The sequence below is a fragment of the Scyliorhinus canicula genome, chromosome 14 (genome assembly GCF_902713615.1).
Source record: "Scyliorhinus canicula chromosome 14, sScyCan1.1, whole genome shotgun sequence".
In the NCBI taxonomy this organism is placed as follows: Eukaryota; Metazoa; Chordata; class Chondrichthyes; order Carcharhiniformes; family Scyliorhinidae; genus Scyliorhinus; species Scyliorhinus canicula.
Window position 1 is genome coordinate 26,920,289 of NC_052159.1, and position 25,850 is coordinate 26,946,138.

General features: G+C 47.2%; 1 protein-coding gene across 1 annotated transcript in view; it reads right to left on the reverse strand.

The window, feature by feature from the left end:
* The window catches only part of mgat4a (alpha-1,3-mannosyl-glycoprotein 4-beta-N-acetylglucosaminyltransferase A), a 273,041-nt gene that overhangs the window by 24,069 nt on the left and 223,122 nt on the right, over window positions 1-25,850 (reverse strand). The window contains exons 10-11 of the mRNA XM_038817905.1: window positions 14,552-14,659; window positions 6,216-6,409 (exon numbers count right to left, since the gene is read on the reverse strand). Coding sequence (XP_038673833.1) covers window positions 6,216-6,409; window positions 14,552-14,659 — 302 coding nt within the window. The remainder of the gene's footprint in view (window positions 1-6,215; window positions 6,410-14,551; window positions 14,660-25,850) is intronic.

The following is a 25,850-nucleotide window of genomic DNA, read 5'->3' on the forward strand; positions in this document are numbered from 1 at the left end:
GTGCCGCCCCTTACAAGTGATTGCAATGAAGGATAAAACAGTTTTCAAACAATACCTCCAAGAACTTACGATTACAAAAGTGAGAATATTTAACATTTTAGAATTTAGCAAGGTATACTTATTAATTCTTCTTAAGAAGAGACAATAAAAAACATTCCCTGCTGATACTTTGCAATACAGCCAGCTATTAAATGCATGAACGCAGCGGTGATTGATCTTCTCTCGCTGTAGAGAAATGGCCAACTTTTCACTTGACGGCTGACAGACAACAAAACATAGCGCAAACTGCAAATCTCAAACTACCAAATTGCTTCCATCAAACACTACCGTAAGCGCGTGTAACACTTTTCCCAACTGAACCTTTCCTGTACTCAAGCCAGTAAAGGTTACCCGAGGGTGCATTCCAAAGACAAATTGCAACTCATTGAGGATTTTCTGTTCAAAACTTTGTTCAAGAAACTTGCGAGGCAAAAGCAAAAACCTATTCTGTGCTGATGACAGATGAGTCGTGTTCCAAGTCTCTGGCGACGACCACAATTCTTTCTTCTCCCTCATGAAACTTTAAGGATAAAGACTACTTAATGAGGACTTTGCCAATCCCAGTGAAATGCTACTGAACAGAAACAGGCCGAGGAGAGGCCTATTGCAACAGAAATCTTTGGACGCCGGTTTGAGGAAATATCGCCAGACAAAATCTGTTCTCATCAATTACAATTCTGTATTGAATTGACTCATCAAGCATGTCCCGTATATGTACAAGATTTTTTTTAGTAATTACCCAAAATTGTATTTCATTCAGGATATTCAGCAATAAATATCCTAAAATACTCACTAGCAAGCCAGAGGAAAAAAAACAATTGTAGTTCTTGTCGTGGGATGTACATAACAGTAGGGCAGGTTTAAGATGGAGTACTGTGATTACAATAAGAGGTTATATCTAAGACATTCAATTAACATACAATCTTATGCTGTGCAGACTTGATTGAACATCTAACTGCATAATCTGTCCAGTCAAGATCATGTAGATTAGACAGGACTTCCACAGAGGTGATGAAGTATATTGATATACCTATGCGGCATTTAAAAAATACCACAAAATCTCTGGTTTAAAAAATTATTCTTTAAAACCTGTTCAATTTTTCCTTAGGCCGGGCAGGGGTTTTTTTTGGTCATTAATTAATGCCCATTTTAACCAACAGCACAATTATCGTTTTCTTTTTATACTGTGTCGTGGATGTTTATGTCTGTCGGATTTAAAACCGAGATGAGGAGAAATGACTCCTCTCACAGGGTCGTGAATCTGGGAATTTACCATCCCAGAGTGCGGTGGATGGTGAGTAAATTTGAGGCGATAGACAGAGGGTTGAAGGGTTATGAAGAACAGGCAAGAAAGTGGAGTTGAGGCCGAGAGGAGATCAGCCATGAACGTTTTGAATAGCGGAGCAGGCTCAGGTGGCTCAGTTGTCTAATCTGCTTCGAGTTCTTATGTTCCCTCATCTAAAATCATGAATACACATTGTGAATATCTGGGGTCCCAGCACTGATCCCTGTGGTACCCCACTAGTCACTGACTGCCAAGACCCGTTTATTCCTAGTCTTTGTTTTCTGTCTTCCAACCAGTTTTCTATTGATCTCAATATACTACCCCCAATATTTTTACATGTGAATCTCTGATGTGGGACTTTGCTGAAAGTCGAAATAAACCACAGCCACTGACTCCCCTTTCTCAACTCTATTACTTCATCCTTGAAGAATTCCTATAGATTTGTCAAGCGTGAGCAGGGATTTGCCGATGCCATGTCAGAGGTATTGAAGGTGGAGGTGCTTCCGAGTCCGGAGGTTGCGATTTTTGGAGTGTCGGAAGACCCGGGAGTCCAGGGGGCGAGAGAGGCTGATGTTTTGGCCTTTGCCTCCCTGGTAGCCCGGAGACGGATCTTATTGGCGTGGAGGGACTCGGAACCCTCGAAAACGTTCGTGACATGGCCGTATTTCGCAGGTTTGAGAAGATCAAGTTCGCCCTGAAGGGATCGGTGCTAGGGTTCGCCCAGAGGTGGCAGCCGTTTATCCACTTCTCTGGAGAAAATTAAGCTGTCAGCAGAGGGGAGGGTAAAAGGAAAGAGGGAGGCATGGGGGGCTGGATGAGCTGGGAAATAGTTAGCAGGAAAGGGGAAATAGGGAATTGTGTACGGAAGCCATGTTGCTGGGGTTGGTTGTTGGTTGGTTGGTTGGGTTATTTACTTTGTTGTTTTTCCTCCTGCAAATTGTAAAATTATATATGCCTTAATAAAAATATTTTTTAAATGATTTGTCAAGCATGACTACCCTTTTGAAAATCCATGCTGACTCTGGTCCTGCTGTTGTTTTTTAACTGTTCTACTATTAAATCTTTTATAATGTACTCCAGCATTTTCCCCACTATCGATGAGACGCTTATTGGTCCAGAATTCCCTGTTGTCTCTCGACCTCCCTTTTAAATAGTTAGTTACCCTCCAATCTGTAGGAACGGTTCCAGAGTCTACAGAATCTTGAACGTTGGCCACAAATGCATTAATTATTTCTAGGGCCATTTCCTTCTGTTATGACACCCTGGGCAAGTGCTCAGTCAATTCTAGCCCCATCAGATTACCAACACCATTTCGCTAATAATACTGATTTTCTTCCGTTGCCCCATCTCACTAAACCCTGTGTCCCCAACATTTCTGGTATATTATTTGTGTCCTCCTTTGTGAAGACAGAATCAAAGCATGTGTTTAGTTGGTCAGCCATTTTGTTGTTCCCCATTATCAATTTCCCTGTTCCTGACTGTAAGGGACCTACATTTGTCTTCACCAATCTTTTTCTCATCACATATCTATAGAAGTTTTTACAGTCAGTTTTTATGTTCTCAACAAGCTTATTCTTGTACTCTATTTTCCCCTTCTTAATCAATCCCTTTGTCCTCTTTTGCTGAATTCTAAATTGTTCCCAATCCTCAGGTCTGCAGTTTTTTTTCTGACCAATTTGTATGACTCTTCCTTGGATCTAATACTACCTCTAATTTCCCTTGTAAACCATTGTTTGGCCACTTTTCTAGTTTTATTTTGGCGCCAGACAGGAATGAAGAACTGTTGCAGTTCACCCATGCGCTCTTTGATTGTTTGCCATCGTCTATTCACTGCCATTTATTTAAGTGACATTCCCCAATCCATCATAACCAACTCGCACCTCATATCATTGTGGTTGCCTTAATTGAGAATCAGGACCCGAACCTCAGAACCAACTACGTCACTCTCCATCTTGATGAAGAAAGCTATCATATTATGGTTGCTCAACCCCCAAAAGGCCTTGCACAATTAAACTGCTAATTATTCCTTTCTCATTATACAATCCGCAGTCTAGGATGGTCTGTGGTCATGTTTCCATAATCCCGAGTATATCATATCCGTTTATATCTTATGGCGTGAAAATATAACCGACTTTATTGCAAAGGCTCCACACATTAAGGCACAGGAGCCTCGAGGCTTATCTTTTTACCATTCCTTGTCACATTCCCATTTTCCCCTGTGGTGCAGTTTGATTCTGGCCCTTGATTTCCCTGCCTCTCACTTTTCTTATTCCCCTTTCTGTCTTTTGTTGTCTGTGTTTTCCCCTCTGATGCCTGGTATAGGTTCCCATTCCCCTACCATTTTAGTTTAAACCTCCCCCCAGACACTGCAGCAAATACTCCCCATAGGACATCAGTTGCGGTCCTGCACAGGAGTAGCTCATCCAATCTTTACTGGTCCCAGCTCCCCAGGACCGGCCCTGATGTCCCAGGAAGCTGAACCCTCTCCCTCACACAACCTCTTCAGCCATGTATCCATCTTATATATCCCGCTATTTCTGCTCGGAAAAGCACAGTGGTTAGCACTGCTGCCTCACGGGTGCTGGAGTGTGGCGACGAGGGGATTTTCATAAAATTTTACAGTGCAGAAGGAGGCCATTCAGCCCATCAAGTCTGCACCGGCTCTTGGAAAGAGCACCCTACCCAAGTCCACACTTCCACCCTATCCCCATAACCCAGTCACCCCACCCAACACTAAGGGCAATTTTGGACACTAAGGGCAATTTAGCATGGCCAATCCACCTTACCTGCACATCTTTGGACTGTGGGAGGAAACCGGAGCACCCAGTAGAAACCCACGCACACACGGGGAGAATGTGCAGACTCCGCACAGACCCAAGCCGGGAATCGAACCTGGGACCCTGGAGCTGTGAAGCAATTGTGCTAACCACAATGCTGCCGTGCCGCCCAAATTTTCATAGTAACTTCATTGCAGTGTTAATGTACACCTACTTGTGACAATAATAAAGATTATTTTCATTATAAAAGTTTGAGGTGATGCACTTTGGAAGGAGTAACAAGAGAAGGGAGTGCTCAATGAATGGCAGGACACTAAGAAGCTCAGAGTAACACAGCACTCCGGCGCTGTTCTAGCCCCCTAGGAAGGGGTCAATGTCTGGGACTGGAGGCTCATTGACGCCGGCGTCACTTGCGTCGGTTTTGATGGCGGCGTCAACACTTGGCCGTGATTTCAGAGAAACCCGGCTGTGATCTTTGAGTGCTTGTCCACAGATTCCTGAAGGAGACAGGACAGGTTAATAGGGTAGTTACATAGGGATACAGGATAATTGTCTTTATCAGTCATGGCATAGATTATAAGAGCAGGGAGGTTACTTTGGAGCTGAACAAAAATGTGGTTAGGCCACAGCAGGAGTATTTTGTGAAGTTCTAGTCACCTCGCTGTAGGATGGATGTGATTGCACTGGAGAGGGTGCAGAGGAGATTCAACAGGATGTTGCCTGGGATGGAGCAGTTGAGCTCTAAAGAGAGGCTGGATAGGCTCGGGTTGTTTTCTGTGGAGCAGAGAAAGCTGAGAGGGGATTTGATTGAGGCGTGGAGGATTATGAGGGGTATGGACAGGATGGATAGTCAGCAGCTGTTCCCCTTAGCTGAAGTTCAATAACAAGGGGGCATAATTTTACAGGTGAGGGAATTTGAGGAAAAGATTGTTCACCCAGAGGGTGGTGGGAGTCTGGAATGCACTGCCTGAGAGGGTAGTAGAAGTGGGAGATCTCACAACTTTTAAAAGGTATGTGAATGAGAACTTGAAATATCATAACATTCAAGGCAATGGACTAAGTGCTGGGAAGTGGAATTAGTGTAGATTTAGTGTAGCTTTGTCAGTGAAGACTAGATAGGCCAAAATACCTCTTCTACACTGTATGACTCTACGACACATGGCACTGGTAATAATCCCGAGATCACTACCTATGAGGTCCTACTTTTTGACTTACTTCCTAACTCCCTATATTCTGCTTTTAGGACCACATACCTTTTTTAAACCTATGTCATTTGTACCGATGTGCACCACGGCACATCGTTACAGGGGAATGGCCACAGGAGATTCCTGCACTGCTTGCCAAGTCCTCTTGTTCTGCCTGGTGATGACCCATTTCTCTCACGCCTGTGGAATCTTAGTCTGCATGTGACCACCTCCCTATACGTTATCCACGACACTCTTTGTCTCGCGGATGCTCCACAGTGTTCTCAGCCGCCGCTCCAACTCCGAAACCTGGGCTTTCAGGAGCTGCAATTGGAGTCACTTCCTATACACATGCTGTCCCTGGGTACTGGAAACGTACCTGGCTTCCCACATAGAGCAGGAGGAGCATACCACAGCTTTGAGCTCTCCTGCCATGACTTATCTCAATAAATTAAAACTTCTGGAAGATACATAAAATACAAATAACATTAATTACGTTCAGACCCTTCTTCCCTGGTCGTCATTACTATGAAATGTAATCCTTACAAACTATAGACCTGACAAACTATAGACCTGCAAAATATAGACCTGACAAACTATAAGCGATAAAAGTAGTCAATACTTCCACTTGCCCCACATAACTTTTGAACCCTGACATCACCTCAGGATCTCCAAACTTGCAGTCCACTCTCAGTCTCGCTCTTTCTTGCACTTCTCTATCCCCCTGGCTCTGCTCTCAGTTTCGCTCTTTCTCACACTCTCATCTCCCTGGCTCCGCTTTCTTAACGCATTCCAATATATGAGAGAAGCTGTTACTAATCCTGAAGCTTTTACATTACTCAACCTTTCTGCACCCCAACATTTGACTTGAAAATCACAACAGCAATTTCGTTATAAGAAGACCCCAAAGTTCCAAATTGGTGTCCTTACCTATCTATATTCAATGGTTTGTCAAATTTGACAAGTATATAGTCACCGGCAAGAGGAGTAATGCCCCAGAAGAAATCCTCTCCCAGGTAGGCTTTATCCAACGAATGGCCTTGGTAAGCTTTCAGTGAGGTTGAAACCTCTGCAGGAGGATTGACGTGCATTTTGTGAAGTAAAGGCTTCATAAAATCTTTATCCTTAAAGAGAGGGGAGGAGGGGGGGGAAGAGGGGGAAGGAGAAAAAAATGTCACCACAAGATGTTAGCTGTTGAATACAAACAAGCCAATGATCAGTTTTGCAATATATAAATAAAACCTGGAAGCATTATTCAATGCTGCAAAAATAATGCAATAACATTCAAATGCAACATTTCTATAAATGAACCCAATTTCACTAGAAGCTAACTTATTTCAAAGAAGAAATCTTTTCGAGCGTTATCGGACAATTTCTACAATTAAAGAATTAGGGAGAGGTTAGGATAAATTGCAAAATGGTTAGCAAATAACTTCAAAAATCAAGGACAGAAAGCAAAGCATAAATAGGTTTAACATGCTTTGAAACATAATCATTTTGGGGATATGCTGCATTTGCTTTTGATGAAGTTCCGAATTTGTTTGCATCTACTAATGGCTGCATGCTACCTACTGATAAACAAGAACATTCCACAACCAGGGAGATTACAATACTGACACCGTTAGGACAAGGTTGTGGTGATTAAATGCATTAAAGAATAGATGAAGACCTGGCTCTGGATTTGCTTTGAACATTTGAAGGTTTGTGGATTAAGCCGTAAACCTTAGGATCAAAGCAATTGGTCTCTCCCCAGCCATGCCTACTTCCTCTCTAATTTCCTCAGCTCTTCTCCAGACTCGTGTTGAAAAACATGTTTCCATAGGGACCACCAACCATCCAAATAGCTCAGCTTCGCTTCAGTCGCTCCCAGTCAAGTGTTGAACCTTGGATGGCGGCACTGCAAGTGGACACTCACTCAACATCCACGAGCATGCACTTCCCAACAAGAGCCACTAGGCGGCAATCAGGAGTGATCTCCACCAATTCCCTCGCTGGTGTCAGCTATCCCATCACGGAGCAGTTTTTTTGTTAAGTGTTTTTATTGAAGTTTTTCATTTCTGACAAGCAAATCTAATCATCATATAGTTCAATTATACAGATGCATCAAAAATAACGGAGGTTAGAAATAATTTACACCCTTTTACTATACATGTGGTCGAAATTTACATTTTTTTTTTGAGTGTCATCAAACAAAAACAGAGCAAATGAAAAAAGTACATCAAAGAGTAAGTAGTCTATTTACATTGCAATGACCAGCGTTGTATAGATATAGTCCGGGCTGCCAATCCCTTTGTAGCAGAGATGGCAGATGCCCATCGGGTACCATGATCAGGTCTTCGAAGTGGCTGGTGAATTCTTTCCATGTGTAGTGGAACCTTTCCTCTGATGGAGAATTTTCTTTTTTCTAGCTTCAGGAACTCCTCTGGCTGGGAATTCCAGTCAGAGGCCCTGGGTGGTGCTGCTGACCTCCATTGGCTGGGCAATCAGGGAGGCGAATGCCAGGGCATCGGCCCCTCTCACCATCCAGAGCTCTGGATGCTCAGATACCTTGAAGATCACTGCTGGAGGACATGGCCCCATCTTTACCCCCACAATCTGGACATGGCCTCGAAGAAGACGGTGCAGAACCCGATGAGTTTGGGGCAGGACTGGAACATGTGGGTGCAGTTGGCCGGACACCCCTGACACATTTGCCGTCCCCTAGCAAGTCCGGCGCCGACACTCTGTCCAGTAGGATGTGTCCGGATATCTAGGGGACCGTCCCTGGTCTCCTTGCGGAGGACGTCTCGCACCTACAAGTACTGGAGCTCGTTCCCTTTCGGGAGGTGAAGTTTCTGTTAGCTCCCCTGGGTCACTACTCTGCCATCCATGTACATGTCTCTTACCGTCAGTACCCCTCTGTCCCCTCTCCACGTTTTGAAGGTGCCGTCTATTTTCGCCAGGATGAATGTGTGGTTCCTGTAGATTGTAGAATTTACAATTTACAGTGCAGAAGGAGGCCATTTGGCCCATCGAGTCTGCACCGGCCCTTGTAAAGAGTAGCCTACCTAAGCCCACACCTCCACCCTATCCCCATAACCCAGCAACCCCACCTGCCCTTTTTTGGACACTCAGAGCAATTTAGCATGGCCAATTCACCCAACCTGCACATCTTTGGGCTTTGGGAGGAAACCGGAGCACCCGGAGGAAACCCACGCAGACATGGGGAGAATGTGTAAACTCCACACAGACAGTGACCCAAGCTGGGAATCGAACCTGGGACCCTGGCACTGTGAACCAACAGTGCTGACCACTGTGCTACCCTCAACAGGGCCTCAACAGACATGTTACTCAGTTTGAAGTGGTGGCTGAGCTGGTTCCAGGTCCTTATTGTTGTTACTACCACCGTTCTCCTCGAGTAATTGGCTGAGGAGAATGGTATTGAGGGGGTGGCCAGTGCCCGGAGGGACATCCCAGCACAGGAGGTCTCCTGCATCAGCACCCATTCTGCCTCTGGCTCCCTCAACCAATCATGCACCTTCTCTCTGTTCACTGCCAGTGGTACAATAGAAGGTTCGGCAGAGCCAATCTCTTCCCCCCCCCCCTCCCTCCCCCCTCCGTGCCGCCCTCTTTGTAGGACTGTCTGTATCCTTGGGATCTTTCACAATCAGACGAAGGCCATGATCAGTTTATCCATCCTGGTGAAGAAGGATTTGGGGATGAAGATCGGGAGCGATCTAAATAAGAAGAGGAACCTTGGCAGCACGTTCATTTATATAATCTGCATTCTTCCTGCCCTCTCTGTCAACCCCTCTTCACCTCCTCCACCAGGCTGGACAGGTTCCACTTATGGAGCAGTGTCCAGTTGTGAGCTAGTGGGATCCCAGGTACCTGAATTTGGTTTGGGCCAGTTTGAATGGCAGTGTCCCAGCTCTGTTCCTCCCCTGGGAGTTTGCGGTGAAAATGTCCCTATTGTTCAGGTTTAGCTTGTATCCTGAGGAAGCTCTTGAGTTCTGTTCTCTTGCCCATGCTGACCAGGGGGTTCAATACGTAGAGCAGCAGGTCATCCACAGAGAGTGAAACACTGTGCTCGCTGTCTCCCCTCTGAATGCCCGTCCACCCCTTCACTGACGTGAGAGTGATAGCCAGTGGGTCAACTGCCAATGTGGACAGCAGCAGGGACGCGGACACCCCTGCCTCGTAACCTCTCTGCAGCCAGAAATATTCAGAGCTGGTGGTCTTTGTCCTTCCGCTCGCCATTGGAGCGCTGTACAGAGGTTTCACCAGTGAGATGAACACAGGCCCACACCAAACCATTCAAGCATCTCCCATGAGGAACTTCCATACTCCTCGATCAAAGGCCTTCTCAGTGTCTAAGGACACTATCACTTATGATGTCTCCTCCCCGGTTGAGGTCTTAATTACGTCCAGCAGATGACTGGTGTTCACTGTAAGCTGCCTGCCCTTGACAAATCCGGTCTGATATTCCGCAATTACTTTTGGCAGGCAGCTCTCCAGTCACCCCCGCCACCTTCCAGGCACTCCCTCCCTCCCGGTGTGTCACGCTCCCCCCCCCCCCTCTTTATTCCTGTGCACCAGTTTTCTCACCAGTGTAGTGGCTGGCTCCCCCTGGATACAGATTTTGTATCCATCCGTCTGATTTACCTCCCGAGTACAAATGTGAGGTAATGCATTTTGGAAGGTCTAATACAGGTAGGGAATATACAGTGAATGGTAGAACCCTCAAGAGTATTGACAGTCAGAGAGATCTTGGTGTACAGGTCCACAGGTCATTGAAAGGGGCAACACGGGTAGAGAAGGCATACGGCATGCTTGCCTTCATTGGCCGGGGCATTGAGTATAAAAATTGGCAAGTCATGTTGCAGCTCAATAGTACCTTAGTTAGGCCACACTTGGGAGTATAGTGTTCAATTCTGGTTGCCACACTACCAGAAGGATGTGGAGGCTTTAGAGAGGGTGCAGAAGAGATTTACCAGGATGTTGCCTGGTATGGAGGGCATTAGCTATGAGGAGAGGTTGAATAAACTTGGTTTGATCTCAGTGGAACGAAGGAGGTTGAGGTGCGACCTGATAGAGGTCTACAAAATTATGAGGGGCATAGACAGAGTGGATAGTCAGAGACTTTTACCCAGGGTAAGGGGCACAGGTTTAAGGTGCGAGGGGCAAGGTTTAGAGGTAAGTTTGTTTTTTACACAGAGGGTAGTGGGTGCCTGGAACTCGCTGCTGGAGGAGGTAGTGGAAGCAGGGACAATAGTGACATTTAAGTGGCATCTTGACAAATACCCGAATAGGATGGGAATAGAGGGATATGGACCCCGGAAACTTAGAAGATTTTAGCTTAGACGGGCAGCATGGTTGGCGCAGGCTTGGAGGGCCGAAGGGCCTGTTCCTGTGCTGTACTTTTCTTTGTTCTTTGTTCTACAGTAACTGCTTTCCCCCCTGGATCGTGAAAGTCCGTATTAAGTTTGTTCTCCCTCACCGCTTCTTCCTGCGCTTGTTCTTTTGGATGAATTCACTTGCCTCCTCTGGCGTATCGCAATAGTGTCCCTTTCCCCGGCATTTGACCCATAGTCTAGCCGGGTACAGCGTGCTGAACTGCACCTGGGTTTTAAACAATGCAGTTTTGCCACTGTTAAATTCTGCCCAGCGCTTGGCCAGTTCTGCTCCAATGTCCTGGTACAAGTGAGTGGCGTGTCCTTCCCACTTACACGACGGCGTGCTCTTCGCCCACCTCAGAACCCGTTCTTTGCCCTGGAATCTGTGAAGCCTCACTATCATTGCCCTTGCTGCCTCCCCCAGCTTGGGTCCCTGTCGGAGTGATCGTGAGCCCGGTCCACCTCTGGGGGCTTGGCGAAGCTCTTCTTCTCGACCAGCTTTCCGAGCGTCAACGCCATGAACTCTGCCAGGCTCCTCCCCCCTGTGCCCTCTGGTAGCCCATGCCAATCCATAGGTTCTGCCAGCTGGACATGTGTCCTTGGTCATTTACCTTCCCTTTCAGTGTCTTCACCAAACTTGCCACCTTGGCTTCGAGCGAGGCGATCCGCTCCTCTTGGTCTGTGGCGGCCTTTTCCAGGTCCCGCACCGTTGCCTCCTGGGCCCTCAGTCTCTACTCCGCTCTGTCTATTGCCTCCTTTATGGGGGCCAACACGGCTTCTATGGCTGACCTCATTGCTGCTATGAGGTCCTCTTTCACCACTTCTCGGTGCTTTTGAAGTTCCGTTGTGATGAACTCCATCAGCTTTGCCATCATCGACTGGGCTGGGTTTGGCCATCCTGATCGGTCCATCATGCTCGGCTCTGGGCAGCCACTTGGGTCTCCCTGTTCTTGGGCCCAGGTTGTCCTGTCTCTACTTTTATTGGTTTTGCAGCCTGGTTGCTGGCTTGTCGGCATCCTAATCAATTAAGTAGACAATGGGGGTTTAGCTGGGGAACTTTTTGCACTTTTAGTGCCCATTTGACAGGGTTAAAAAGTCTAACCAGAAGTTTCTAGGGGAGAGCCACCTTTCGTACGACCGCTCAGCTCTTGGCCGTCACCAGAAGTCGCCCCCATCACAGATCTATCAGGGAGGGATGCTCTGCACAACATCCAAACAACACTCGATCCATTAATTGGCTTCAACTTTCCAACTGGAATATTTTACAGAAAACTTGTTGCCGCCAAATAATTGATTTTGACGGAATACTTTAGGCCACGTATGTTCAACAAGCCACACGGCCCATTTGTGATCTACTGATTTTCAAAACCCTGGATAATTTAATAAGATAAATGGTAATTTAAATTCATACACCTGCTGTAAATACTGCAAACTGGATTGGTTTACTTTAACAGTCAAATTTAAAATAAATTAACACATTTTTCTGTGAAACAGTGCAAAAATGAGATAAAAAGGGGCAAACGCTTGCAATACAAAACATGCCCCCTCCTCCCATGCATCCCATAATATGCATTTTAAACTCTGATCACGTTCCCAAAGGAATTATTCCAGTCAAGAGGTGCTAAGCAGCTGAAGGACTCTCATGTCCTATTCAACGATAAAAGTGGAAAACGCCAATGGAGAGGGAGAAACCTTCAAAGAGAAATCTGTTTTGTAAATATTGAGCTACAAGATCTCAGCCAAGGGAAGGATTCTGACCCAAATCAGATAATAATGTCACTTGGGGGATCTATGCTATGAGGAATTGCTGGCTATATTGGGGATCTATGCTATGAGGAATTGCTGGCTACGTTGGGGATCTATGCTATGAGGAATTGCTGGCTACATTGGGGATCTATGCTATGAGGAATTGCTGGCTACGTTGGGGATCTATGCTATGAGGAATTGCTGGCTACATTGGGGATCTATGCTATGAGGAATTGCTGGCTACATTGGGGATCTATGCTATGAGGAATTGCTGGCTACATTGGGGATCTATGCTATGAGGAATTGCTGGCTACATTGGGGATCTATGCTATGAGGAATTGCTGGCTACGTTGGTTTGATCTCACTGGAAAAGGGCTGACTTCAAGGGAGGGTAGGATAGGTCAAACTGACTGGGAACTTCATTTTGTTTCTTTAACAAATTAGAATAAATAAATTTTAGCCATGAAATTTTGCGCAAAGGAAATATGGAAGTAGTCAACTGGAAAATATTTTGGGAGACAACTGGCTCTGAAACATTATTTAAGCCAGCATTTATTGTCCACCCCCAACTGTCTTTGAGGTGTTAATGGTGAGCTGTCTTCTTCAAACACTACAGTTCATCTGGTGCAGGTAAACCCGTGGGGCTGTTAATGAGGGAGCGCCAGGATTTTGACTCAGCAATGGTAAAGGAATGACAGTCGGGGTGGCGCGGTGGCGCAGTGGTTAGCACTGCAGCCTCACAGCAGCAGGGCCCCAGGTTCAATTCCGCCCTCGGGTTACTGTCTGTGTGCAGTTTGCACGTTCTCCCCGTGTCTGCGTGGATTTACTCCGGGTGCTCCGGTTTCCTCCTGGAGTCCAAAGAGGTGCTGGCTAGGTGGATTGGCCGTGCTAAATTGCCCTAAAATATCTAAAGGTTGGGTGGGGCTATAGGGATAAGGCGGGGGATTGGGCGTGGGTGAGGGAATCTTTTCGAGGGGTCGGTGCAGACTCGATGGGCCAAATGGCCTCCGACTGCACTGAAGGGATTCTATGACAATACATGTCCAAGTCAGGATGGTGTGGGGCTTGGAGGAGAACTTGCTGTTCCCATGCATCTGCTGCCCTTGTCCTTCTAGCTGTGGTGGGAGGTTTGGAAGATGCTGACAAGGAGCCTTGAGCTCTCTAGTGCATCATGGAGATGGCACACACTGCTGCTGCCGGCCTGGACTGGAGAGAATGAATGCTTAAAGTGGTGTATGGGTTCTTCAAGAGAAAAACAGAAAACTGCATTTTTGGCAAGTCGAATTTGCAGGTATTTCTCGCTCCCAAAAAAAGGGGGCTAATTGGATTTAAATTAAATTGAAATGCTGATATTAGCAGGTCAAACAAAAATGTTTGGACTGAATGTTACGAATCTGTTAGCACAAGGCAAACATGTTGAAGTGGTTAGCAATGTTGCTTCACAGTGCCAGGGTTCCAGGTTCAATTCCTCCTTGGGTCACTGTCTGTGCGGAGTCTGCACGTTCTCTCAGTGTCTGAGTGGGTTTCCTCCGGGTGCTCCGGTTTCCTCCCACAAATCCCGAAAGATGTGCTTGTTAGGGGAATTGGACATTCTGAATTCTCCCTCACACCCGAACAGGCGCTGGAATGTGGCGACTGGGGGCTTTTCACAGTAACTTCACTTCAGTGTTAATGTAAGCCTACTTGTGACAATAATAAAGATTATTATGACTTCTGAAACTGTGCCAGACAGGCTACAACCAAGTGCATGGCGCCTCTCAAACCCGAGGCTCCCTCGCACAGGCCTGCTCAGCATAACCTGGCCATGCGCATGTTATTCCTGCCTCTCTGCGTATTATTAGAGAGCTCACTACGTTAGCACTAACTTCAGCTGAAATACTGCAGTCAGCTCAAACGAGCACTGTGGGCAAATCTCAGAGGAGGCAGCACAGTTTGAGATTCAGCAGCTCCGTACCACGATGTTCTCACCGCAGTGAAGTGAAACCAGAGTATGAAAACATTAATGGGAAGGAGGAGCTCATTCTTGCACTGCAAGGAAAAACTCAATTTACACAGGAGTGTAATTAATAGTCACATCACATTTCCCCTCAATTAACCCAAGTTTACAAATGTCAAGCCGCAACGGCAGTTAAAAATGGTACTCACTGTCAATTTCTGAATTTTGCCTGCCAGCGATGAATGCAAACCTACATGCTGGAAAAGTGAAGGCCTGAATCGAATCCTGATGTTAGATTTTTGCCGCTCGCAGTGTTTCTAACGACAGAAGTAAAATAAAATAAAGGTGGTTTGCTTTTTAAGGAATATTCCAGACAATATCAAGTGCTTGAGATTAAAAGCGGGCTGAAAAATAGTGAGAAATAATGCATTTCATTCTTTCCTATTTTCAAGTTTCAGTTTTTCATTGCACCTAGGTGAGACAATGTGACCACTGTCCTTTAGCATGCCCACAGATTTGCAGAAAGAGTGATGAGCATTGCATATGTAGATAAAGAAGTCAGCACCACATGGGAGCTTATTAAAGGAGGATAAGCTTGTGCAATTGAGTGCAGTTTTTTCCAGAATAGTTGGAAGCGGGCAATGATATTTCTCAAGGATCTGTGCTGGGGCCTTGGTGCCCACTACATATACTATGAATTTGGATGCAGATCATAATTTGCAGATTCCAAAATAAGAGGTACAATTCAAATCTCAAACCATATGAAACTACAAAAGGATTTTGACGAGATGCGGGCATGGGCTAAAATGCAGCAGATAGAATTCAATGTCAGCATGTGCGAGTAGGGCTAGGGTGGAGGAAGTAAACTCGTCGGCGACAGAGGAAGAGAAATGGGGCAAAGTGAAAGGACAAAGGAGGGAGAAAACGACAAGAAAAAGGGGGGGGGCACGCAAAGAAAGACAGAGCGAAACAGAAAAAAGCGAGAGAGAATGGCAACACAGACGGTAGGAGCAAACATACTTTCATAATCAAATAGAGTTCCAAAATATAATGAGGTGCAGAATATTCATAAGCCAAAGCACATTATTGTGCCAACACATAATGTTACAGGATCGGTTAATGGAAATTCAACTGACAATGGATTTGTGTAACACTGGACTGGAGGACAAAACAACGGGAAAGGACACATCCCGATAGCGAAGCTTGAAATGCTGTCTATGGGGCAGGCAGTGTAGGAGAGTGGGGAGTCTTGGTGGAATCCTGTGACAAGTGTTAATACCACCGTGACTGCTACACTTGTTTCTCCTATTCCAACAATGGAAACACATCAATTCCCCAAGGCTTGGAACATAATAATTTGGGGGTTAGAATTTGCCAGACCACCACTCTGCTGGAGTCACACCCTGCCACTCGATTGCACAAGTAAGTTTTGAATATGCCGAGAAATCATAGAATCATAGAATTTACAGTGCAGGAGGCCATTCAGCCCATCGGGTCTGCACCGGCTCTTGGAAAGAGCACCCTACCCAAGGTCAACACCGCCACCCTATCCCCATAACCCAGTAACCCACCCAACACTAAGGGCAACAGAAAATGGTCATTTGGAGATGAACTATTTTTTGAGAGTGCAGTTAAACCATGCAATTACACATATGGACACCGCTTATCAAACAATTACAGACAAAGACCCCATTACACATTTCAGAGATACAGCCGCAGAGTGACTATGTTACTGGATGGGTAATGCAGAGGCTTGGAGTAATGATTCAGAGAGACGAGTTCAAATCTGACCACAGCAGCTGGATAATTTAAGTTCAGTTAATTTAATAAATATCGAATTAAATATAGAGCATTGTCATTGAAAAAACCCTCTGTCTCACTGATGTTCTTCAGAGAGCAACCTCGGCATTGGATTCCGACATGACAAAGGGGCAATGTCCAGCCTCCTTCGACAGCACCGTCCAAACTCTGCCCACGACCATCTAAAAGGACAACTGCAACAGACACATGGGAACATCACCACCTGTAGGATCCACCCCCTCCCCCCGACCCCCCAACCCCAACGCCAAGTCACTCAGCAGCCTGACTTGGAAATAGATCATCATTCCTTCACTGTCACGGGGGGGGGAAAAAAAAATCACATAACTCCCTAACATCACTGAGGGTGTACCTACATCACACAAATTACAGTGGTTCTAGAAGCGGGATCTCTACCACTTTTTCAAAAGGCAATTAGATATGGGACACATATGCCGGCATTGCCAGCAACACCCACATCCTGTGAAAGAATAAATAAAGAAAATACACACCTCAACAGACCCTGAAAACCCTCTTCACTCATACCCGCGTATCTATGCCAAATTTGAAAGTTCATCCATAGCTGGATGATCAGCCATGACTATAATGAATGGTGGAGCAAATCAAAGGGCTGAATGGTCTCCTTCTGCTCCTATTTTCTATTTTTCTACAGACTAATAACGCAACTTGACATAGTCACACTCCCTACAGCCAATGTCTTCTTTGATCATCCCTGTGTATGTCCTGTTGTCCACCACGGCTGACCTACCAGAGATAACTCCACAGTGGTAAAACATCGAGAAGCTCTGGGGATCTCATGGCATCAGAGCAAACACAGTCAATGAAACCTGCTGCTGATGACTACCTACTGCCTCCCTGCTGAATCGGTGCTCCTCCATGTCAAGCACCATTTGAGAGAAGCACTGAGGGTCGCAAGAACCAGATTATACTCTGGGCAGGAGACGTCAATATCCATTACCAAGGTTGGCTTGCAGCACCACGACTGACTGCGCTGCCGCTGTCCCGAAGGACATATCCACGAGACTGGGCCAGCAGCAAGTATGAGGGAACCAACACCGGTGAAAAATCCTTTTGAACTCACCAATGTAGCCGGCTGCAGTTGCAACGATCACCACAGAGCCCTGAGACAAATTCCATTTTTCACACTGGAGACGCCCTCCATTGTGTCATATGACACCATCAGCTTGCTAAATGGGAAAGACTCAGAACAAATCTAACACCTCAAAACTGGGCATCCACGTATTCTTCCCGGCCATCAGCAGCAGAATTGCATCTCGGCCCGCCATATCGTTCACACTATATTTACCAGCAAACCAGGGTCTAATCCTGGTTCAATGTGGGGTGTAGGAGAGCATGCCTGGAACAATGCCAGGTCCACCTGCTACAACCTGCATGCTAAACAGCCGAAGTAGCATGCAGTGGACCCAACTAAACCATCCCACAAACAAGCGGTCAGATCAAGGCTCTGCAATCTTGCCACATCCAGTGTCATAGAATTATAGAATTTACAGTGCAGAAGGAGGCCATTCAGCCAATCGAGTCTGCACTGGCTCTTGGAAAGCGCACCCTACCCAAGGTTAACACCTCCACCCTATCCCCATAACCCAGTAACCCCACCCAACACTAATGGCAATTTTGGACACTAAGGGCAATTTATCATGGCCAATCCACCTAACCTGCACATCTTTGGACTGTGGGAGGAAACCGGAGCACCCGGAGGAAACCCACGCAGACACAGGGAGGATGTGCAGACTCCGCACAGACAGTGACCCAAGCCGGAATCGAACCTGGGACCCTGGAGCTGTGAAGCCATTGTGCTATCCACAATGCTACCGCGCTGCGATTGGTGGCGCACAATTATAAACCTAATGGAGGAAGAGGAGGCAGCCCCGTGAACACCCTAGCCTTAATGATGGCGGAGTGTGGCTCATTCAGTGCAAATGACCAGGTGAAATTATTTGCAACATCTTCAGCCAGTAGTGCCGAATAGCTTATCCTTCTCAGCTTCTTCTGGAGGCCCCCAGGGATCATTGATGCCAGTCTTCAGCCAATTCACTTCATTCCACATGACACCCAGAAATGGTTGTGTGTACTAGATAAAGCAAAGGCTATGTGCTTTGTCAACACCCCAGCTACAGTGCTGATGACTTGTGTTCCAGCCCCAAGCCACCCTGTTACTGTAGGTACACATCTACCCAACACAGCAGACCAGTTATATGCTGTCCACAAAAAGCAGACAAATCATATTCAGCCATCTACTGCACCAGTATTTCTCTCAATTGTCAGCAAAGTGATGCAATATCTCACCGACAGCGCTATCAAGCGACAGTTACTCAGCAACAAAACCTGCTTGCTGACGCTCAAATTGGGCCCCTGACCTCACTCCAGCCTTGACTCAAACATGGACAAAAGTCCAGTGAGGTGAGGGGAGAGTGATATCAAAGCAACATTTGACTGTGTGTTATCAAGAGCACACAGTAAAATTGGTTATTGGGAATCAAGGGGAAGCTCTCCTCTGAAATGAAATGAAAATGAAAATCGCTTATTGTCACGAGTAGGCTTCAATGAGGTTACTGTGAAAAGCCCCTAGTCGCCACATTCCGGCGCCTGCCCGGGGAGGCTGGTACGGGAATCGAACTGTGCTGCTGACCTGCTTGGTCTGCTTTAAAAGCCAGCGATTTAGCTCAGTGAGCTAAACCAGCCCCTTGAGCTAAACCAGCCCCAAGCATAAAGGAGGTGGTTGTGGCAGCTGAAGGCCAATCATTTCAATCCCAAGACATCTCTGTCAGAGTTCCTCAGCGTAGTGTTCGAGGTCCAACCATCTTTCTTCTTTGTTATAAATTTAGTGTACCCAATTCATTTTTTTCCAATTAAGGGGCAATTTAGCATGTTCAATCCACCTATCTTGCACATCTTTGGGTTGTGGGGGCAAAACCCACGCAAACACAGGCAGAATGTGCAAACTCCACACAGATAATGAAGCAGTCCATGCTCAGATGCAACAAAAACTGGGCAACATCTGGGTACCATCTACAAGGTGCATTGCAGCAACTCACCAAGGCTTTTTCGACAGCACCTTCCAAACCCGCACCTAGTAGAACAATGGTAGCAGATGCATGGGAACACCAACACGTGCATGTTCCCCTCGCAGTCACACGCCATGTTGACTTGGAACCTTACTGGGTGAACATCCTGGAACTCCCTCCCCACCAGCATTGTGGGATCAGGTTCAGTACAGAGATTGCAGTGGTTCGAGATGGCTCATGGCCACCTTCTCAAGGGCAATAAATGCTGGCCTTGCCCACATCCTGATAATGAATTTGAAAAAGTGTATAGAGCAACAACACAGCTTTCAGATCCACCTACTACTGATTATGGTGAATCAATGTATGCACATTCCTCTCTCCCCCACTATGCCACTGACACTGCAGCAACACTAATAGAACATAGAACATAGAACAGTACAGCACAGAACAGGCCCTTCGGCCCTCAATGTTGTGCCGAGCCATGATCACCCTACTCAAACCCACGTATCCACCCTATACCCGTAACCTAACAACCCCCCCCCCCCTTAACTTTACTTTTATTAGGACACTACGGGCAATTTAGCATGGCCAATCCACCTAACCCGCACATCTTTGGACTGTGGGAGGAAACCGGAGCACCCGGAGGAAACCCACGCACACAGGGGGAGGACGTGCAGACTCCACACAGACAGTGACCCAGCCGGGAATCGAACCTGGGACCCTGGAGCTGTGAAGCATTTATGCTAACCACCATGCTACCCTGCTGCCCCAAATGAATATATTTTTCTCAGCAGACAATTTCATTAGCACCTGACAAAATCAGCTGACTAGATCTCCAAGCTTTACTTTGCGGTCATCAATGCCATTGCTGTTTACCGTCCAATTCGACTGCAATAAACTGAATGAGCAAACAAAGTTTCCAGTCACAGGTAAAATAAACACATCTTTCTGGTGCTGTGGTAGGCGGTGAGTTTACAGAAAGCACAGTTTTCTCACCACCCCCTTAAGGACTACTTTAAGCATTTCAGTACCAAAGTTAAAGCAGAAAGAATGTTTTTGCCTAATCAGAATGCAGCATGAATTAATTATCCTGTACATCCAAGATGCTCATGGAGATGGTACCGCTCGAGTCAACAGGACGTGGAAGGCACGAGGCCACCCCCACATCTGATGTGCATCCTGGGAACACACCGACAGCTAAGGAATTGTAGGGGCACTTCCAGACAGGGACTCTTTTCTGGGGGAGGGGGTCTGTATGGGGGATCCTTGGCAGGGGCCCCCTATTGTGTGTGGGGAGGTTCCTTAGGTCAGGAGGTCTCCCTATTACAGGGATCCCTGTGGGGGGGGGGGGGGCTCAGCTCCCTATTACAGGCATCCTGTGGGGGAGGGGGGGGGGCTCAGCTCCCTATTATAGGCATCCTGTGGGGGGGGTCTCCCTAGTACAGGGGTCCCTGTGGGTGGTGGGGGGGGGGGGGGAAATGGCGCTGTTCCCTATTACAAAGGTCCTGTGGGGTTGGGGGTCATCTCCCTATCACAAGGGTCCCTGTAGAAGAGTGGTCTCTCTTTGACAGGAGTCCCTGTGGAGGGGGTTCTCCCCATTACAGGGGCACTGTGTTTATGCTCCCAGGGGGATTATAAACCAATTGTAATTCACCTCCCGCGGGAGAACATAGGGCAGGATTCTCCGTTGGCCAACGCCAATTTCACAATTGGTGATCGGGCAGAGAATCCATTTTTACGGCCGAATCGGGGGCAGCGCCTGTTTTCGTATACTCATCCCCTCCAAAACGTTGTCAGCGAGGAGCACGCCGTACACCATTGGGACGGCCTCAAGACGTCACCTGAAGGCCCTCCCGCGATTCTCAGCCCTCAATGGGCCGTGTCCCCAACCACGTGGGATGCGTGCGAGCAGGAGCCTTGCTGCTGGCCCCAGGGAGGGGGGGGGGGGTTCTTCGGCGAGGGCTGGGGGGACTGGTGGCGAGTGGGTGGCACTATCTGACAGAGAGGTGGGTGTGTGGAATGCGCTGTCAGCGGAGGTGGTGGAATCAGAATCATTAGGGACATTTAAGCGACTCTTAGACAGGCACGTGGACAGCAGTAAATGGAAGGGGTGTAGGTTTGGTTGATCTTAGATTAGGATAAACGGTCGGCACAACATCGTGGGCCGAAGGGCCTGTACCGTGCTATGTCGGGTCCGCGCATGGCCGGTGCCATGTGGTGCGACATGACTGCAATTCCCAGCAATTCTCCGGTCGTTTATATCGTGGACGCAGGGAGGCAGCTGCTTGTCTCTCACTGTGCCGAGGATCAGTGCTGGGGCACCGCCGAGTCTCCCAAACGGAGAATCCCGCCCTGAGTCTCCCAAATCGAGACTCCTGCCCAGAGTCTCCCAAACGGAGAATCCCGCCCCGAGTCTCCCAAAAGGAGAATTCAGCCCATGGTATCGTATATAGAAAATTAATGGCACACAGGATGCCTTTTGTCCCATCATGCATTTGCTAGATGAAAAGGTGCTTTCCTGCCCTGATCCTATTTCCCAGCTCTTGGTCCATTGCACTGCTGGTTACACTTCAAATGGATACCCAAGTACATTTAAAGTGCAGTGAAGGATTTCTGCTTCTACCACCTCTTCAGGCAATGGGTTCCAAACACGCTCCAGCTTTTGGGTGAAAGAATTTCTCAATTCCCCTTAGTCCTTCAACCAAGTACTTGAAATGCATTCCCGTGGTTGTTGACCTCTCTGCTAATGGAAATCAGTCCCTTCCCATCCATTCTATCTTTGCCGCTCAAAGCTGTACAACTCTGTTAAATCTCCCCTCAGCAGCTTGCCCTGTTCCAAGATGCATTGGGTGTCCCTTTAGTTAAAAATACAGGAAAATGATTCATAATTCCATAGCATTTTTAATATTCAAGAAACGTGCCCATCTTTTTCACACATGCATCTGACCAGATGACAGGGATAATAAATACTATCGACAGTGATTCTCTCTCGCAGTAAGAAAACCAGATAGTGGTCGTACATCATACATTTAATGCAGCATTAGATAAAAGAACTCGTGCATATATATTCAACTCTAATGAACCTTCACACTATTTTCAAACTGCTTTATATCTCTGCATGTGCATGCTGCCAAATTCTTCTCTGGCCTCAAAGGCAGAGCTGCCAAGACTACAGATTTCCAAGATAGACAGAACTCACGGATTGATTCCACCAACCACAGTTCTAAGAAACGAACCCTGGCAAGGCACAGTTTCATAACAGATACTCCACTGATTTTCAGTTGTCACAAAAAAAACCAGAAATATCCCCAAATGTCAGTAAAAGAAAAATCTTGAATCCCAGCTAACGGCCTATTTGTGTGCTGCATATCCAATGCATGTAATATTATATATGGGCGGCACAGTGGTTAGCACTGTTGTTTCACAGCGCCAGGGACCTGGGTTTGATTCTCGGCTTGGGTCACTGTCTGTGCGGAGTCTGCACGTTCTCCGGGCGCTCCGGTTTCCTCCCACAAGTCCCGAAAGGCGTGCTGTTAGGTGAATTGGGCATTCTGAATTCTCCCTCAGCGTACTCGAACAGGTGCTGGAATGTGGCGACTAGGGGCGTTTCACAGTAACTTCATTGCAGTGTTAATGTGCGCCTATTTGTGACACTAATAAAAGGTTATTATTAAATGAAACTTCTTCCTCGAGCATAAACCAATAATTTGGAATACAAAAACAAAATGGAGGGACCTTCAGCATACAATCTTTAACCACTGGTAAAAGTCAAGGGGGCTGGTTTTAAAAATAGCACTTAAAATGGAGTGAGGACGGTCTGTTGGTGCTGGCCTGAGGTCGGAGCTATTTTGACGCTTCCATGGGGAGGGTGGGAGATTGGCTGCCTGACAGCCTGTGACTGACAGCTGGCACATCACATCAGATTCCCTGGGCTGTTTTGTAAGTGACGTTGGGTGGTTCATTTAACGATGCTTGGTTAGCACACTGGCTATTTGTTACAAATGGCGGTGGGTGGGAGAATGTGAGGCAGATGCTCTGCCTTTAATACCTGACATTTATTATCGGAACCCTGACTTTGCAGTGCCAAGATAGGTGGGCTGCCTCTTCACACACAGTCACACGTGAAAACTGCAACAGGCAGGTGGTAGGCTTTAATTTTGGGGGGGGGGGGGGCCATGCCTACAACAGGCCAGGAATGAGCAGTTTTCAGGTGAAAGAAATCGCCCCACCACTCCCAGCCGGAATTCTTCACAGTGCTAGGGACCCAGATTCAATACTAGCCTATAGTCACGGTCTGTGTGGAGTTTGCACGTTCTCCCCATGTCTCATTGAGTTTCCTCTGGGTGCACCAGTATCCTCCTACAGTTCAAAGATGTGCAGGTTAGGTGGATTAGCCATGCTATGTTAGCCCTTACTGTCCAAAACATGTTAGATGGGGTTGCTGAATGGGGCGGCGTGAGCCTAGGTTGGGTGCTCTTTCAGAGGGTCATTGCAGACTCAATGGGCCAAATGGCCTCCTTCTGCATTGTAGGAATTCTATCATTCTACATGTTTATGTTATCCTATCATCTCTGGGTTACAATATACACAAGGTCTTGAATAAGCTTTGACTCCAAGCATTATGACCTTCTGAGGTGGTTTAGTTCCGTCTCCAGATACAACCGTGACAAAAGTAAATACTCCTGGCGCCTGCAAATTCTCACCACCTCTGCCAAGTGCGCTGAATTCTCCAAATCCTAACTGGCACTGTCCTGTGCACCCATGGCCCACGCCCTAACTGGCAGTGTCCTGTGCACCCATGGCCCACGCCCTAACTGGCACTGTCCTGTGCACCCATGGCCCACGCCCTAACTGGCACTGTCCTGTGCACCCATGGCCCACGCCCTAACTGGCACTGTCCTGTGCACCCATGGCCCACGCCCTAACTGGCACTGTCCTGTGCACCCATGGCCCACGCCCTAACTGGCACTGTCCTGTGCACCCATGGCCCACGCCCTAACTGGCACTGTCCTGTGCACCCATGGCCCACGCCCTAACTGGCACTGTCCTGTGCACCCATGGCCCTAACTGGCTCTCATTGGCTCCCGGTCCAGGAATGAAAATTTAAAGTTTCATCCCGTGTTCAAATCCCTGGTTCTTCCCCATCTCTGCAAGTTCCTCCAGCCCCAAAACCCTCAGCAAACTCCGGATTCCTCCAAATCTGGCATCTTACCGATCCCCAATTTCCTTCTTTCCGCCATTGGGAGCTGTGCCTGAAAAAGGCAAAAATATAGCTGGATAAAACCCCACGGTCAATTAGGAGGGGTCAATTAGGAGGATGGTGTGTGTGGAGGGGGGGGGGGGGGGCGCAAATCAGGGAAACCTCTGGAACAGGTGTGATGTCACTGAATGGTGGGGCAGGCCCTGGAGGCCCATTCCAGCTCCTTGCTCGCATGAAATCCCTGACCACCCACCGGCGTCCTCTAACCTAGTCTAGAAAATCATTCCAGCCCCTTCACGTGGGTCATTCTTTCAGTTGCAGGCAGCAAGAGATGGTGGTGCATTCACTCAGCAGGACACACACATACACGGCTCAGCTTTTGGCCCTCACAGGCGAAGCGATTACAAGGGACAGGATTTGTGCTGTGGACTCCTGCCAAGAGACAGATGAAGCAAGAATGCCAAACCTCATTTCACATTTTCCGTTTAAATGCCCTCAGCTGGACGAGGCCTTCATCTTCTTGTCTCTGGCTTGTATTCAAACGAACCTCAATATATAAATAAAAACAAAGTGGCTTTAAGTGGAGGGGGGGGGGGGGGGGGGGGGGGGAAATCACCTGGTGCTCTGGTCATATTGGTGTTGCGATATAAATGTTAGGCTGTTATTTTGGAAATAAATATACAACCCTTCCAAATTACTTTTTGAAATATCCATTTAGCGTATAATTAGAAAAAATGCAGGGATGAAAGAGAGTTCCAAATGTATATCCTATCTTGTGAGATCGCTTTGATCTATAAACATTGCTGAACCAATGATTGAATCTGCGTGACTGGTCCCAGAAATGCAGGTGCAGGAAAACTTGGTCATATTAAATATTTCTGAAAAGAGAGACATGCAGTCGAAGGCTAACCAAATCCTGCAACTGTGGAAGAAGCTTCACAATGGCTTAAGTCAACCAGACTCTTCATTTTCTCCTCTCAGGGACCAGTTCGGACCCGATTTTGCATCTTTCCCACAGCTCAAAGATAAAGGACAAGATTCTCTGCGATCCCCCTGTGACGTTTCCCGGGGCCGAGAGGCAGCCCGCCAATGGCCAGCGGTGGGTTCATTTGGCCCCACCGCTGTCAGTGGGATTTCCCAGTGAATCCGCCCCTGGGAAGCGCATGGCGTGGGCGCATTGTCGGCGGCACTGGAAAATCCCTTCTGCATGGACAACTGGACAATCTCGCCCAAAATGTGTCAAGTAGGGAACCTTCGCAAAGCTAGATTTTGCATTTAATCATCTTGGCTACGGAGAAACGTAGGCCAATAGGTCACAACACCTTTCTGGCTAATAAATTAGCAACAATGGACCTGAACTCCACGGACTGGCAGTGTTGGATTGCCACTGCTCCTACTTTCTTACCGGAAATTCTTTTCGATCCCATCTTAACCGACATTCCGACTCAGACTGGGTGGGATCTG